Source organism: Acipenser ruthenus, chromosome 57 (assembly GCF_902713425.1).
Source record: "Acipenser ruthenus chromosome 57, fAciRut3.2 maternal haplotype, whole genome shotgun sequence".
NCBI lineage: Eukaryota > Metazoa > Chordata > Actinopteri > Acipenseriformes > Acipenseridae > Acipenser > Acipenser ruthenus.
In genome coordinates this window covers 622722-638845 of record NC_081245.1, presented here as the reverse complement: position 1 = coordinate 638845, position 16124 = coordinate 622722, and the positions used below count along the sequence as shown (strand labels likewise).

The 16124-nt window shown below is 41.9% G+C and overlaps 1 protein-coding gene across 5 annotated transcripts; it reads left to right on the top strand.

The window, feature by feature from the left end:
• The first annotated feature begins 85 nt into the window (after positions 1-85).
• Positions 86-15578, top strand: LOC117971215 (uncharacterized). Of its 5 annotated transcripts, XR_009320327.1 has the most exons (7): positions 92-398; positions 2536-2733; positions 4198-4419; positions 7931-9096; positions 10256-10657; positions 10742-10943; positions 11319-14067. XR_009320327.1 is itself a non-coding variant. In XM_059017645.1 (6 exons), exons 2-5 carry the CDS (start codon positions 2574-2576, stop codon positions 10819-10821), a joined length of 864 nt encoding a protein of 287 aa, XP_058873628.1. In that variant the 5' UTR covers positions 107-398; positions 2536-2573; the 3' UTR covers positions 10822-10943; positions 14239-15578. The 5 variants fall into 5 exon arrangements, 3 of the variants coding, with proteins under 3 accessions (XP_058873628.1, XP_058873627.1, XP_058873626.1); XR_009320326.1 differs by having other exon boundaries at positions 86-398; positions 7931-10657; XM_059017645.1 differs by lacking the exons at positions 7931-9096; positions 11319-14067 and adding an exon at positions 14239-15578 and having other exon boundaries at positions 107-398.
• Positions 15579-16124: the final 546 nt, after the last annotated feature.

Here is a 16124-nt window from a genome sequence, read left to right as displayed (position 1 = left end):
ACGCTCTGACTAACCCAGCTTGCGATGCTGATTGGCTGGCCTCCCTGTCTCGGTAAAGGCGGGATCGCGATGAGGAGAGGCGGTTATGAAGAGAACGGGATCCGCCATGTTGGCTCCGACCGCGCTGTGTTTTTCTACGCAAGCTAACACCGCAATGGATCCAGTTTCGACTTCTTTTGCGCCTCCCTCTCTTGGTCTTGTTGTTCCGCGTGTGAGGGTCGTTGTATTTTGGATGATGCTGTGTCCATTGGTTGTTTTCTTAACGGGAGGGATTATTTATTTGCTTTTGTAATTGAATTGTTTTAGTTAAAGAGGCGGTTAAATTATACATGAAACGCAAGACTTGGAAGGTAAAGAAAGAAACAGCAACTAACGCCGACTGCAGAGAGCTGAGGGAGGTAAACACAACTTTAATTCGCTTTGCTTTTACAGTACAGCGCATGTCCATTTCAAAACTGAACAACACACTCAAAAAAATCATTTTTAACTGCATTATGTGACAGAACTACGGTATTAGCATAGATTTATAGTCTAGAGCTAGGAGACCGCGTGGAAGTGAAATAAGAGGTGTTTTTTTTTGTTTATCAGTTTGTTTTCCGCGTTTTTTCTTTCTTTACCCCTCTCTCAGAGATGGGCTGTCTGCAGAGTGGGTGAACGGTACCGTAATGAGTGTAATAGCAGCGCGTTGCAAAATGTTAACGCTGCAAAGATGGCACGCTTCACAATGTTGCTTAAGAACTTAAGAAAGTTTACAAACGAGAGGAGGCCATTCAGCCCATCTTGCTCGTTTGGTTGTTATTTGATCCCAGAATCTCATCAAGCAGCTTCTTGAAGGATCCCAGGGAGTCAGCTTCAACAACATTACTGGGGAGTTGGTTCCAGACCCTCACAATTCTCTGTGTAAAAAAAAAAAAAATCATATCCCATTGTTTCACACTGTTTCAACGCTTTTACCTGAAAGTGCATGAAAGCAGAATGGTTAAAAAGGCTATGTGCTTCATTCAGGGCAGCAGTGTGAAGTAGTGGTGAGGGCTCTGGACTCTTGACCGGAGGGTCGTGGGTTCAATCCCAGGTGGGGGGACACTGCTGCTGTACCCTTGAGCAAGGTACTTCACCTAGATTGCTCCAGTAAAAACCCAACTGTATAAATGGGGAATTGTATGTAAAAAAAAATAAATAAATGTAATTGTATGTAAAAATAATGTGATATCTTGTAACAATTGTAAGTCGCCCTGGATAAGGGCTTCTGCTAAGAAATAAATAATAATAATAACCAGGCGGTCCCCGGTTCAAATCCCACCTCAGCCACTGACTCATTGTGTGACCCTGAGCAAGTCAGTTAACCTCCTTGTGCTCCGTCTTTCGGGTGAGACGTAATTGTAAGTGACTCTGCAACTGATGCATCGTTCACACACCCTAGTCTCTGTAAGTCGCCTTGGATAAAGGCGTCTGCTAAATAAACTAATAGTAATGACAACGTGAGTGTTTAACTTAGTGATACTTCTCATCACAGCCTTTCAGTTAACAAGTACATGCGATTGTATAGTGGCAAGCCTCTCTGTCAACACGCACAGGTGATTTATATAGTTTACCTCATGTAACAAACGTTTCCATGGTAGATTTTTATTATTATTATTATTATTATTATTATTATTATTATTATTATTATTATTATTATTATTTATTTCCTTATCCAGGGCGACTTACAATTGTTACAAGATATCACATTATTTTTACATACAATTACCCATTTATACAGTTGGGTTTTTACTGGAGCAATCTAGGTAAAGTACCTTGCTCAAGGGTACAGCAGCAGCGTCTCCCACCTGGGACTGAACCCACGACCCTCCGGTCAGGAGTCCACAGCCCTAACCACTACTCCACACTGCTGCTCCCAAGATTAGCCACAAGTGCATAGTTTTCAGGGTTTTCAAAATAAGCCGACGCGATCCATACTATATTTGCGGCTGCTACTTTATTAAAAAAAAATATTAAGATTATTTTCAGATATTATGATTCAGTCCATTTTGTGTCGCGTTGTCGAACAGTTAGGAATACATAATAGCTCTACACATGCGGCAAAAAAGCGTATCTTTGTTGTGAGATCGTAAAAATATGTACCCAAGTGCTTGTCAGATGCATACGATGCCAGTGTCGTGACTCAAGTCCATATCTTAGAACAAATACTTTTATTATTATAACTGAATAACATTTTCATTAGTTAGACAATTAATCAGCAAGTTTCTTCAATTAGCATACACTAACAATCATATGCAGTTATAAACAATAACATTTGAAATTGGAGTTAGAAACTTTAAATACAGTGCTGAAAAGTACACTCTTGAGAAACTGAGAATGTAGTGTTTAGAAATACAAATACATTAACATAAGAATTTAAAGTGTATATTAATAAGTACAGGTTAACAGAAACTTATTCTGATCTGACAGAATTCCTGTTGTGCTCTAAGTATGGCCTGTAATAAAAACATTTTATATGCAATCTGAAATTACAAAGTCTTGTCTCCTTGTCTCCAGTGAGAACGGATCAGCCTCACTCGAAGGAAGTTTCTGAGATGGAAGCAGCTCACATCAGCCCAGAGCTTCCTGTTCGATGGGTTGTTTCTGCAGACAGAACTGTTGAGATCAAGGAGGAAGTGACTGAGCTGGGGTGTGATCAGGCCAATGAGCGGATCCTGCAGGAGGAAACACCACCTTCTAGCATCACTGAGAGAGGTGAGTGAAACTGGAATGCAGATCTATAGAGGGGGGCTTTATTGAAAGAGGGGGAGAAAGCCGGTGGATTACACTGCGTTGGCAGTTCATTTATCTTTTTTTTTGGCTTCTTCACTGTATTGCACCAGAAATAATGTACCCCCCATTTTGTTTCCATTCCACATCAGTAATATAACCCCCCCTCCCCTTTTTTAGAACCTGCTTGTGGCAACACCATGTCACTATATAACAATACTATTGATGACCCAGTTTACATGGAAACATTATTTCTTTCTCTAAAATAGTCTAAATTGGCACTATTGTTCACATGAAATTGGATTGTTTTTATGATCAGACTAACAGGTTTTAATGTTTGCAGGATCAAAAGTACACGTTGATATCCTGAAACATGCTTTCAGGCTTAAAAGATGTTCAGACAGGTTTTTCATGATGTTAAATGTCTATTATTTGAATAGGTCTTCAGGGTACAACTGACTGAATTGTGAGACACAAAGTTACATCACACGTTTATCTAAATTATTTTAAAATAATTTTGCACCAGGTAGATATCAGTGCTAAGACAGCACACATCAGCTCAACATTGTACAGCAACTGATATCATGCATGTAGTTTGGACTTGTACCTGTCTAGTTGTTGTGAAAATGTCAAAGCAGTCTTCCTCCGAATTACCCACATAAACATTCACAGGCAGATCTGAATATTTCTTCTTCACAGTGATATAATGGGAAGTGTTTACAGTAGGGGTTGCTGTGTTCTGTGACCCGTGTCATGCAGAGCGCTGTCCCGAGGACAGTACAGAACAGCACAGGACAGTGAGTCTTGTGTCCTGACTGTGCTGAGTCTTGTGTCCTGACTGTGCTGAGTCTTGTGTCCTGACTGTGCTGAGTCTTGTGTCCTGTTTGTGCCGAGTCTTGTGTCCTGGGCTGTCCTGGCTGTGCTGAGTCTTGGAGTTAGAAACTTTAAATACGGTGCTGAAAAGTATGAGAATCTGAGAATGTAGTGTTTAGAAATACAAGATTGGGGAACTTAACAAATACATTAAAATGAGGATTTGAAGTGTATATTATTAATCAGTAAGTACATGTTAACAGAAACTTATTCTGATCTGACAGAATTCCTGTTGTGATCTAAGTATGGCCTGTAGTAATTCACCACAGTGTTCTAATCTAAATGATAGGCTATTAAAAACTACCAGACCATGTGCACTTCAGCTGTATTGCAGCTTTATTAGGCTTTTCTTCTCTAATTATTTAGTTTTTACTTTTTGGTTTAAGGGGTGCATAGTAACCTCCAGCACCTCTTGCATTAGATGTCATGTTACAATGAGCACACCAGGTTAAAATGCAAAATTAAATAAAATGTGTTTTATGGTCAATAGAAGGCATTCGGGAAAAACTGACGAGGTGTGTAATGAATCATGTAAAATATATTTAAAAAAAAAACAACTTTTATTCTGCTTTTCAGGTACTGATATGAAATTGGTATATCTTGGTAGAAGAGAAGAATCAGAAATGGCATCTTCTCACATTAAAGAGGAGGCCCCTGAACTGGAACCCGTCCACATTAAAGAGGAGAGTCCTGTGCTAGAACCAGTCTACATGAAGAATGAAGTCTCAGTGCTGGAACCTGTCCACATTAAAGAGGAGAGTCCTGTGCTAGAATCAGCAGAATGTGAACCCCTTTCAGGTAAAAAAAAAAAAAAACAGAGATTGAAAGCATGCAGAGATGAATGGCAGGGTGTATTGCTCTATTGAAAGCATGCAGAGATGAATGGCGGGGTGTATTGCTCTATTGAAAGCATGCAGAGATGAATGGCAGGGTGTATTGCTCTATTGAAAGCATGCAGAGATGAATGGCAGGGTGTATTGCTCTATTGAAAGCATGCAGAGATGAATGGCGGGGTGTATTGCTCTATTGAAAGCATGCAGAGATGAATGGCAGGGTGTATCGCTCTATTGAAAGCATGCAGAGATGAATGGCAGGGTGTATTGCTCTATTGAAAGTGAGTGTGCCCTGAGCTTGGTTCTTGTGTTCCGGGCAGTGTGCCCTGTGCTTGGTTCTTGTGTTCCGGGCAGCGTGCCCTGTGCTTGGTTCTTGTGTTCCGGGCAGTGTGCCCTGTGCTTGGTTCTTGTGTTCCGGGCAGTGTGCCCTGTGCTTGGTTCTGGTGTTCCGGGCAGTGTGCCCTGTGCTTGGTTCTGGTGTTCCGGGCAGTGTGCCCTGTGCTTGGTTCTGGTGTTCCGGGCAGTGTGCCCTGTGCTTGGTTCTGGTGTTCCGGGCAGTGTGCCCTGTGCTTGGTTCTTGTGTTCCGGGCAGTGTGCCCTGTGCTTAGTTCTTGTGTTCCGGGCAGTGTGCCCTGTGCTTGGTTCTTGTGTTCCGGGCAGCGTGCCCTGTGCTTGGTTCTTGTGTTCCGGGCAGTGTGCCCTGTGCTTGGTTCTTGTGTTCCGGGCAGTGTGCCCTGTGCTTGGTTCTTGTGTTCCGGGCAGTGTGCCCTGTGCTTGGTTCTTGTGTTCCGGGCAGTGTGCCCTGTGCTTAGTTCTTGTGTTCCGGGCAGTGTGCCCTGTGCTTGGTTTTTGGTTTCCGGGCAGTGTGCCCTGTGCTTGGTTCTTTTCAGTTGTCTTTTTCTTTACCCAGAGTACTAAACCCTTCTCAGTAAACTGTTCATTTCTGTTTCTAAATCGTGTCGCTGGTGACGAGGTGATTGGCTCGTAAAGATTGGGTTTAACCGAGATGGAACATACGCTTACATTGGACATTTCAAATTGGGAGGGGGGAAAAAAAAAAAATTGGGCACGCTAAAGTTAAATAAAAATTAGAATCTCTCTATTATGGCTGAAGACGGCAACGAAGACCTTGAAAGCACACCAGCAGAAGGAGGGGAAACTGGAGAAGTCGTACCATGGCCGTACTTGAAAACTGTCAATCCACTATGGGGGGGAAAAAAAGTTTCTTTTCCTGTGCCAATCAAAGCAGAAAAACATCGAGAAGATCTAACACCAACCTCAGGACGCATGTTATGGTGAGTTAAGCCTATTTTAAACACGTTTATCAGAAATGTCCGCCATAGGGGGCTCCCGAGTGGCGCATCCAGTAAAAGCACTTGCGTAGAGTGCCGGATGCGCCCTATAGTCTGGACGTCGCGAGTTCGAATCCAGGCTATTCCTTTGCCGACCGTGGACAGGAGCTCCGAGGGGGCGGCTCTCAATTGGCCGAGCGTCGCCCGGGGGGAGGGAGGGTTAGGTCGGCCAGGGTGTCCTCGGCTCACCGCGCACCAGCGACCCCTGTAGTCTGGCCGGGCACCTGCGGGCTTGCCTGTAAGCTGCCCGAGAGCTGCGTTGTCCTCCGACGCTGTAGCTCTTGGGTGGCTGCATGGTGAGTCCGCAGTGTGATTTTGTTCGATCAACAGCAACGTTAGAGTACGTTAAAACAGAACAACCACCACATTAGTGCCACAGCAGCAGTGTGGAGTAGTGGTTAGGGCTCTGGACTCTTGACCGGAGGGTCGTGGGTTCAATCCCAGGTGGGGCACACACTGCTGTACCCTTGAGCAAGGTACTTTACCTAGATTGCTCCAGTAAAAACCCAACTGTATAAATGGGGAATTGTATGTAAAAATAATGTGATATGTTGTACCAATTGTAAGTCCCCCTGGATAAGGGCGTCTGCTAAGAAATAAATAAATTAAAAAAATAAATAAATAAAGGCCTCAAGCACGTAAATAATGAAATGTGCAAAACGTCTTAACATTGCCTATCTAAAATTGTTTTATAGGTCGTGCATGCGTATTTTATTTTTTTTCTATAAACACATAAGGTGCTTTTACATTAAGAATGTTTCTATGTACTTTTTTATTGGTTTAAAAACTACATTACCCAGAAGCACGACGGTGATGCTTGCCTGCTGCCTTTCACTGGCCGTGCCTTGTGATCACTCTCGGGTTGGGATTCTGAAGAGAAGCTAGCAGTGTACTGAGGTGGCAATTCCGTGAGGAGAAAAGTTTCAAGGGTTATTTTAAAACAAATTAATCGTTAAATATATATATATATATATTTTTACTGTCATCAGAGATCAGGGAAGCCTTTTTTATTTTATACATTTCATTATTTGTATTTTAGGAACTTTTAAGCCTTTAGGAGCCAATCAAGCATGATTTTTTTTAGCACCTTCCTTCAAAACTTCACAAAAAACAAGGAAGATAGGTTAAAAATATTTCACTTATTTTTCGCACGAGAAGCATTTATTCAGAAGTACCACTTTTTCTTAGATAAAAACACATTATTATTATTATTATTATTATTATTATTATTATTATTATTATTATTATTATTTATTTCTTAGCAGACACCCTTATCCAGGGCGACTTGCAATTGTTACAAGATATCACATTACTTTTACATACAATTACCCATTTATACTGTTGGGTTTTTACTGGAGCAATCTAGGTAAAGTACCTTGCTCAAGGGTACAGCACCAGTGTCCCCCCACCTGGGATTGAACCCACGACCCTCCGGTCAAGAGTCCAGAGCCCTAACCACTACTCCAGACTGCTGCCCGATATGTAGCCTGAAGTATTATTATTATTATTATTATTATTATTATTATTATTATTATTATTATTATTATTATTATTATTATTATTATTATTATTATTATTATTATTATTACAAGCTAGGAATGGCAAGGAAACATTATAAAATGACTTGTGTTTTAGTGCTTTGGCCATCCATGACAGCAATTCTGCCTTCAGCTTTGCCACTGTTATGCAATGCAATGGCATTTCCATTTCCTATCCCTGCTGTTCACATTTACTCAACTCAGAAAACTATTTGAATTTGAGAGGTTACAGAAATGATCTAGGATGTACAAGAGTAACCTGTGTTTTTCTATATTTTTAAAATTTAAATACATTTACATGAATAAAAATGTACTGATTACTTGATTGATTAATATTATTAATTGTATTTGTAATCGATTTATTTAAATATTTGATCGGGCACACCACTACAAGTTTACCTTGTCAGTTAAACGTCATGTAGTAATTATTAATATCATTTTTTCTTTTAAATTTCTCCACTTCTTGAAATTTTAAATAATTTTTTTATAAATTTGGTTGTGAAGTTTTGTTCTGTTTTTTTGCAATTTACATCGGTATAAAAAGCATTTGTGAAATATTATTTCCTTTTTTTTTTTTTTTTTACAGAGGGTTCATCCATCAAAGGTGTAGCAGCTGAGAAACCTACAGGATGCCAGCAAACACACCAGAGAGAGCTTCCAGTGGTGATCCTCCATTAAAGTTAGCAGAGAATTGTGAGGGTCTGGAACCAACTCCCCAGTAATGTTGTTGAAGCCGACACTCTGGGATCCTTCAAGAAGCTGCTTGATGAGATTCTGGGATCAATAAGCTACTAACAACCAAACGAGCAAGATGGGCTGAATGGTCTCCTCTCGTTTGTAAACTTTCATATGTTCTAAAGTGCAGCTCCATTCGTCCAAGCTAGTGCACCTGGAGAAACCATTGTGAACCAGAAGAAGGTGGGCCAGCTGGTCCTGAATTTTGTTTTGAAAGAACTTTAACCATTCAACAACGTTGATTGACCTGGGTTCTGGGAACTTTTCCATGGGCTACAACCAACAAGGCAACTGATGTCTAGGAAGACTCTGGTAAAGATGGTCGAAGATGATTTCACCACCATGAAGAAAAACCTTCTAAGATGTGTTGACAAAGCTTGATTTTGCGTCAACTACAGCAGACGGATAGTCCTGCAACAACAGAAGCTTTCTCGGCATTCCCATCCACTAGACTCTCTAGCAGTCTGGTCAGGAGCGTTGGCTTGTCGGCGACTCTTAGTATGATTTCCTTGCTTCGATGCTGGACGATGTCCACGTGGAATTCCTTATACAGAACAAGGTGAAAATGACAGCGGCTCAAACTTTTATTCAAACTTTCTGTTTGTTTGCTGACGATGAAGAAGTTGAAGAAGCTGATGAAGAACAGCTTCTGTTTCAGGATGTAACAGACGTCTCATGTGGAAAATCAATGTGTCACACCCTCAAACTTGTTGCGATCAGTGATACAGAAGTTATAAGTGCATCCGATGCATTCAAGAGGATCTCAAGGGCAACATTTGGAAAATGCCAGCCACTGAACAAACACAGAACGCACACAGGCATCGGACTTGATCAATGCCACCCTTTGATGTCTTTTTCCTAATACCAAATGCTACACGGTGGAACCGTCTACCAGGCCATGGAACAACTGAAGAGGTTGATGGTGGAGCAGGAGGAAGGTTTTTTAGTATGCGATTGGGCTCGGGCTGCCACGATTTTAAACCGGTGGAGACGACATTCATTTGGGAATATGTCATGGTAAGGTTAACTTTAAATGTGACGCCAGATACCTGTGGCTGTGAAAGGAAGAGGCCACTCTGTGTGGTGAGCAGGTGAAAAGCATATTTCTGAACTCCGTCACACCGTGAGTTCAGCTGGCGTCAGAGTTTGTCAGTTAGTAGGAGCAGCGCACTTCCGTTGTAATGACCAACTTTTATTTTTGTTTAGCTATTAGTTTTTCTTTTTGTGTTTTTCATTACGGTTGTGTTCACCTGTGGCCTTCCATCGCTGGTAGGGCATCGCAGTTTCTTTCTTGTAGTGCGTGGCTGAGAATAAAACTGGGTGCCTGAGTGGCATTTGCAAATGCATCCCGACCTGTCGTTCTCATTTTTTTAGCGGTTGCAACCACACCCCCATAAAAGGTGTCATTTATACAGTAACAATCTCAGCTCTTAATGAAAAAGCCAATAGCCATTACCCTTTTGTATCGAGGTGCTCGTTTTAACCCCGGTAAAAAAAAAAAAAACGAATTGTCCAAGCAAAAATGCCTATTTGTAATCCAGTGTGCCCATGGAAAAAATAAACACAGCAGGTAAAAACAGCCAGCACAGGTGTAGGAACACTGCTTCGATTTCACCCAGCGTTCCGACACCTGTCCACAGCCAGAACTCTCAAAAACAGATCGCTCCAGACAAACAAAAACAAATAAAATATTTATTTGTTCTTAAATCAGCTTCCAAACTCGAGGTTCCCCCGATAGGTGTCCCCAAATGGGGGAGTTTCCATGTGTGGATATTTACCCGTGAAGTGGCGATGCACATGCACGTTTTGGGAGGCAATAGGTCAGTTTGCTGTGGCTTCCAAGATGATGGGAAGTAAGTGGCTGAGGGGTTTTGTGGTTAGCAACGCTGTACTTTATTGTAACGATAATGCTGGCAGCTTATTAATGTTATTAGAAAGTAAGTTTACCACGTCAATGATGTGGTGCATTGATGTGGCAAACTTACTTTCGAATCACCCTGTACATCATGCTGCATTCCTAAGTGGGTTTACAGGTCTGTATACAAGCACTTAGAAATGTTCCACGAACCGTGTTCCGCTACAGCTGTATCAGAATACCTATGCTAGAGTTAAACTTGAAGAGAGAGTGTGCTGTTTAAACGTCTGTAATTGAAATTCCCTTGCTTTTGCTCACCAGTTATGTCTGAAGGCAACACGTGTGCGCCCACCACTCATCTTCGCTGGACTGAGGAGGAGACCCGGGCATTAATAAATGTAGTCAGTGACCTGGGCGTGATGAGTCGGCTCGATCGCCCCAAACAGCGCAACCAGCATGTGTACCAACAAGTGGTCAATGCCCTCTCTAGACGAGGAACAGAACGCACAGTCCCGCAAACCAGGGACAAATTCAAAAAGCTGAAGCAGTCCTACCTGCAGGAACGAGCAAGGCGGTGCCGTTCGGGAGAAGCAGGACAGTCCCGGTTCCGGTTCTGGGAAGAGATGAACGGTTTACTGGGACGGCGGCCAGTGGCAGCTGCCCACTTGACTGGCACCTCCCAGCACGCTGCACCCCAGGCGTCATCCTCCTGTCTTGATCAAGGTACCATCTTGTACATTCAACAGTCGCCTTGTAACTTGCATTCCCGCTACTTAAAATGAATTGTAATACCTGTGTGTTTTGAAGACCCCTCCACCAGTGTTACTACTGCATCGCAATCCGCAATCCGCAGCCACAGCCTCCTCCAGTCCACGACCGCAAGCTGAAGAGCTGAGCAAACGGTCCGATTCAGATGCCACACGCGTGGAGCGGCAAGAGGAGGCAACTGAGGAGGCAGAATTGGTGGATGAGACTCCGCATCCACAGCCTGATGTGCCAGCTAGAGAACGTGAGTGTATTTTTTTGTCTTAAAGTTTTATTTATTTATTTTTGTTTATTTAGCAGGCGCCTTTATCCAAGGCGACTTAGAGACTAGGGTGTGTGAGCTATGCATCAGCTGCAGAGTCACTTACAGCTACGTCTCACCCGAAAGACGGAGCACAAGGAGGTTAAGTGACTTGCTCAGGGTCAGTCGGTGGCTGAGGTGGGATTTGAACCAGGGACCTCCTGGTTACAAGCCCTTTTCTTTAACCACTGGACCACACAGCCTCCTATGTTTTGATGCATTGGGTTTAAGTGTATATGTGAAATCAACAATAGCTATTGCAAACTGTTATTTATTTCTTATTTGATTTTTTTTTTTTAACCCCACCCCCACCCCCAGGACATCGCAATGCTCGCCCATCACAATGCTCTTTAGTAACTGAGTACAGGCGGTCCAGTCTCCTAGAAATGAGACTAATGCGACGCCAGATGCAAGTCGCAGCTGCAAGGCAACAGTTCCTCTTCCAGCAGGCAGAGCGCCGCCGTCGGCACGACTGGTCGAGGTGGATGAGACAGCAGCAGCATCAACACCAGCAAACCGTGGCAATGTTCTCTGAGTTCCTGCACAGCATTGCTGAGGCTGCGACATCCCACCCACCTGCGGCTGACGTTGTCACTGACCCAGCTGTGGCTTCTCCTGGCAGAACACAAGACGGGGGACAATCTATTCGCTGTGCAGGTCCCCCTCCAAGAGAGGCGCCCGTACCAGGGGAGGAAGAGGTGTCCCACAACTGTAATATGTAGGCCCCTACATAAATACTACAGTAGAATTACAAATGAGTGCATTGGTTGTGTTTTTTATTATTATTAATATTTAACACAAAGGTAAAATGCAACACAACTTATATTAAAGAAAGGAGAGAGTCTGTGATCGCACAAGCCTCCTCGGATCGCTGCTGTCCAACTGAACCTGGTGGCTGAGGTAGCCTTTCCACTGCCTGTCTCGCAGGCAGCAGCCACTGATTCCTGAACCCTTCATTTTGTTCCTGACACAGGTTGTGTGTGGTCCAGTGGTTAAAGAAAAGGGCTTGTAACCAGGAGGCCCCGGTTCAAATCCCACGTCAGCCACTGGCTCATTGTGTGACCCTGATCAAGTCACTTAGCCTCTTTGTGCTCTGTCTTTCGGGTGAGACGTAATTGTAAGTGACTCTGCAGCTGATGCATAGTTCACACACCCTAGTCTCTGTAAGTCGCCTTGGATAAAGGCGTCTGCTAAATAAACACATAATAATAATAATAAGTGTGGTGTTGAACGTTTCCTGCTCAGCTGTGAGCTGTCCGGAGGGGTAGGGCTTCATAAGCCACGGCAGTAGAAGGGTACGCAGCGTCCCCGACTACATAATAAGGAACACCCTGATGCCCTATATGTTGTATTGCCTAAATGAAAAGAGAAACATGCATTACTATCGTAACATGCGAGATGTATGCAAAAAGCAATCAATCTGTTGTATTTTGAGACATTTGTGAAAGTACTAATGTCAAGTGCTCAATTTGAAACTGCAGCGTTATGTTAGGAATATGTGTACACACAGATGAATACCCTGTTTTTTCCTTAAGAAGACAGTAATACGTAAGGGTACTAACCCGCGGAAGTGTATGTACAGCCCTGAAGAACATAATGGCACAGCATCGTGTGCAGACTCTAAACCTGTGAAATAAAGTAACAAGGGATGTCAAAATGATTTATACAGCTGTATTACGACACATTATGGATTTGTGAAGGTGTCATCCTATAGGGCAGCAGTGTGGAGTAGTGGTTAGGGCAATGGACTCTTGTCCGGAGGGTCGTGGGTTCAATCCCAGGTGGGGGACACTGCTGCTGTACCCTTGAGGCAAGGTACTTTACCTAGATTGCTCCAGTAAAAACCCAACTGTATAAATGGCTAATTGTATGTAAAAAAAAAAATAATGTGAAATAATGTATAATGTGATATCTTGTTCAATTGTAAGTTGCCCTGGATAAGGGTGTCTGCTAAGAAATAAATAATAATACACCCCGCCATTCATCTCTGCATGCTTTCAATAGAGCAATACACCCTGCCATTCATCTCTGCATGCTTTCAATAGAGCAATACACCCTGCCATTCATCTCTGCATGCTTTCAATAGAGCAATACACCCTGCCATTCATCTCTGCATGCTTTCAATAGAGCAATACACCCCGCCATTCATCTCTGCATGCTTTCAATAGAGCAATACACCCCGCCATTCATCTCTGCATGCTTTCAATAGAGCAATACACCCCGTCATTCATCTCTGCATGCTTTCAATAGAGCAATACACCCCGCCATTCATCTCTGCATGCTTTCAATAGAGCAATACACCCAGCCATTCATCTCTGCATGCTTTCAATCTTTTTTTTTTTTACCTGAAAGGTGTTCACATTCTGCTGATTCTAGCACAGGACTCTCCTCTTTAATGTGGACAGGCTCCAGCACTGTGACTTCTTTCTTCATGTAGACTGGTTCTAGCACAGGACTCTCCTCTTTAATGTGGACGGGTTCCAGTTCAGGGGCCTCCTCTTTAATGCCAGAATTTGCCATTTCTGACCCCTTGTCCTCTGCCAAGATATACCAATGTCATATCAGTATCTGAAAAATAGAAAAGGTGTTTTTTTTCATTTTATTTTACATATGATTCATTACACACCTCGTAAAAATGTGTCCTATTAAAGCACATTTTCGTTCAGCATTCAAACTTGATGTGCAAATGACAACCAGTTACCATGCACTCCTAAATCAAAATGTAAAAAGAATATAAGTACTGAAGAAAAACCTAATAAAGCAATAAACAGATTTAAAGAAACGAACAGCCCTGAAAGAAAAGAGCATGGAATTATCCTCAGTCTACAGATAGAAGGGAGCATCTGATAGAAGTGGCTGCGCTGCTGCACAATGTTGGCAGCTACAGAGAGCAGGGCTGTGCAATTCATATTGCCTCTTCTATTGCTAGAAAAACACTCCGGGTATTTATTTCTTAGCAGACGCCCTTATCCAGGGCGACTTACAATTGTTACAGGACATCACATTATACATTATTTCACATATCACGTTATTTTTACATACAATTACCCATTTATAGAGTTGGGTTTTTACTGGGGAAATCTAGGTAAAGTACCTTGCTCAAGGGTACAGCAGCAGTGTCCCCCACCTGGGATTGAACCCACGACCCTCCGGTCAAGAGTCCACAGCCCTAAATACTCTCAGTATTTTACTTCCAGACTTCACTTAACTAATAGATAACTGTGTTGGACAAAACAAGAGCCAGACCACGTTGATGCTGGACTACCTGCTGAGTCTGATTCTATAGAAGAGGGAAGGAAACTTGACCTACTACCTGGATACAGCCACATGAAACCGGATCAGGTGACCAGCGCATGCAGGAAAGCCTTCAATCTGAAAAACCTGGATATTCTAACTGGAGTTCAATGGAGTAGTTTTACATGGCCTAGAATTTAGAATAGAACATATGACATAATCATCAGTCTCAGAGCTTTGATGGGTCCCTGGCTGTGCTTTTTACAACATACATTATAAGTGAAGTATATACAATGAGGTTACTTGAGGTTAGGGCTCTGGACTCGTGACCGGAGGGTTGTGGGTTCAATCCCCAGTGGGGGACACTGCTGTTGTACCCTTGAGCAAGGTACTTTACCTAGATTGCTCCAGTAAAAACCCAACTGTATAAATGGGGAATTGTATGTAAAATAATGTGATATCTGTATAATGTGAAATAATGTATAATGTGATGTCTTGGAACAATTGTAAGTCGCCCTGGATAAGGGCGTCTGCTAAGAAATAAATAATAATAATAATACATGCTTTGCCAGTGCTGTCGTTCTTTCTGTATCTCTTGCCAACCTCCCATGTTTTAAGTAAAATGATTGATAGAAAATGAATTTCATTGCCCCTGGTCTGCTTCATCTCAATATCAGGAGATGTGTGCTGATAGTGAAATACACACCATGCGACTCCATGTTCAAGTAACAACTGAAAGTCGAGCTGTTTTTTTTCCCCACAGGGCACAGTTTGCACTAAAAAAAATTAAGACAATTCATTCAGAAAACTAGTAGACATTTTTGTAGTACACTGCGTAATGTATACCCACCACCAGTACAAACCTTTGTTAAAAAATAATTTGTCATTTAGTAGTTTTATTATTTAGAGAGAATATTGATAATGTTAAATAAAACTGCAAGACAATGGATTAATGAAAAATATTCGTATTATTATTTGATGTTTGGTCTGGTTTCAAAGTAGACCAGGGGTGAATTTCTACAGGCCATAATTAGATCTGTCAGATCAGCATAAGTTTCTGTTAACCTGTACTTATTAATATACACTTTAAATCCTCATTTTAATGTATTTGTTAAGTTTCCCAATCTTGTATTTCAAAACACTACTGTAATGGACCAAGTACCATCCTCACTACATGAACGTAATTAAATTAATGGTTTTGTTTAAAATGAAATAGCTTTTTGTCTGTTTTTTTTAAAAGGGGGGAAAAATGCAAAACTGCAATTGTTTTTTGTAAATAGTTCTTTATTTATTTTTTGCAGTTCAACACTTAATAAAAAGTTTCATTACGATACCCCTGCTTCCTGATTACCTTCTGCAAACGTCAACGCTACAAATACATTCTCCGTTTCTCAACGGGCAGCAGTGTGGAGTAGTGGTCAGGGCTCTGGACTCTTGACCGAAGGGTCGTGGGTTCAATCCCAGGTGGGGGACACTGCTGCTGTACCCTTGAGCAAGGTACTTTACCTAGATTGCTCCAGTAAAAACCCAACTGTATAAATGGGTAATTGTATGTAAGAATAATGTGATATCTTGTAACAATTGTAAGTCGCCCTGGATAAGGGCGTCTGCTAATAAATAATAATAATAATAATAATAATAATAATAATAATAATCATGAGTTTACTTTTCAGCACCGTGTTTAAAGTTTCCAACTCCAATTTCAAATGATATTGTTTATAGCTGTGTATGATTGTTAGTGTATGAGTAAATTGATGATTAATTGCCTAATTAACAAAAATTAAATTCAGTCATAGTAATAAAAGTATCTGTTCTAAGATATGGATTTGAGTCAGGACTCTAACAAAGTCTGCATAACCTACACCAGACGAGAGAGAGACAGACAGACAG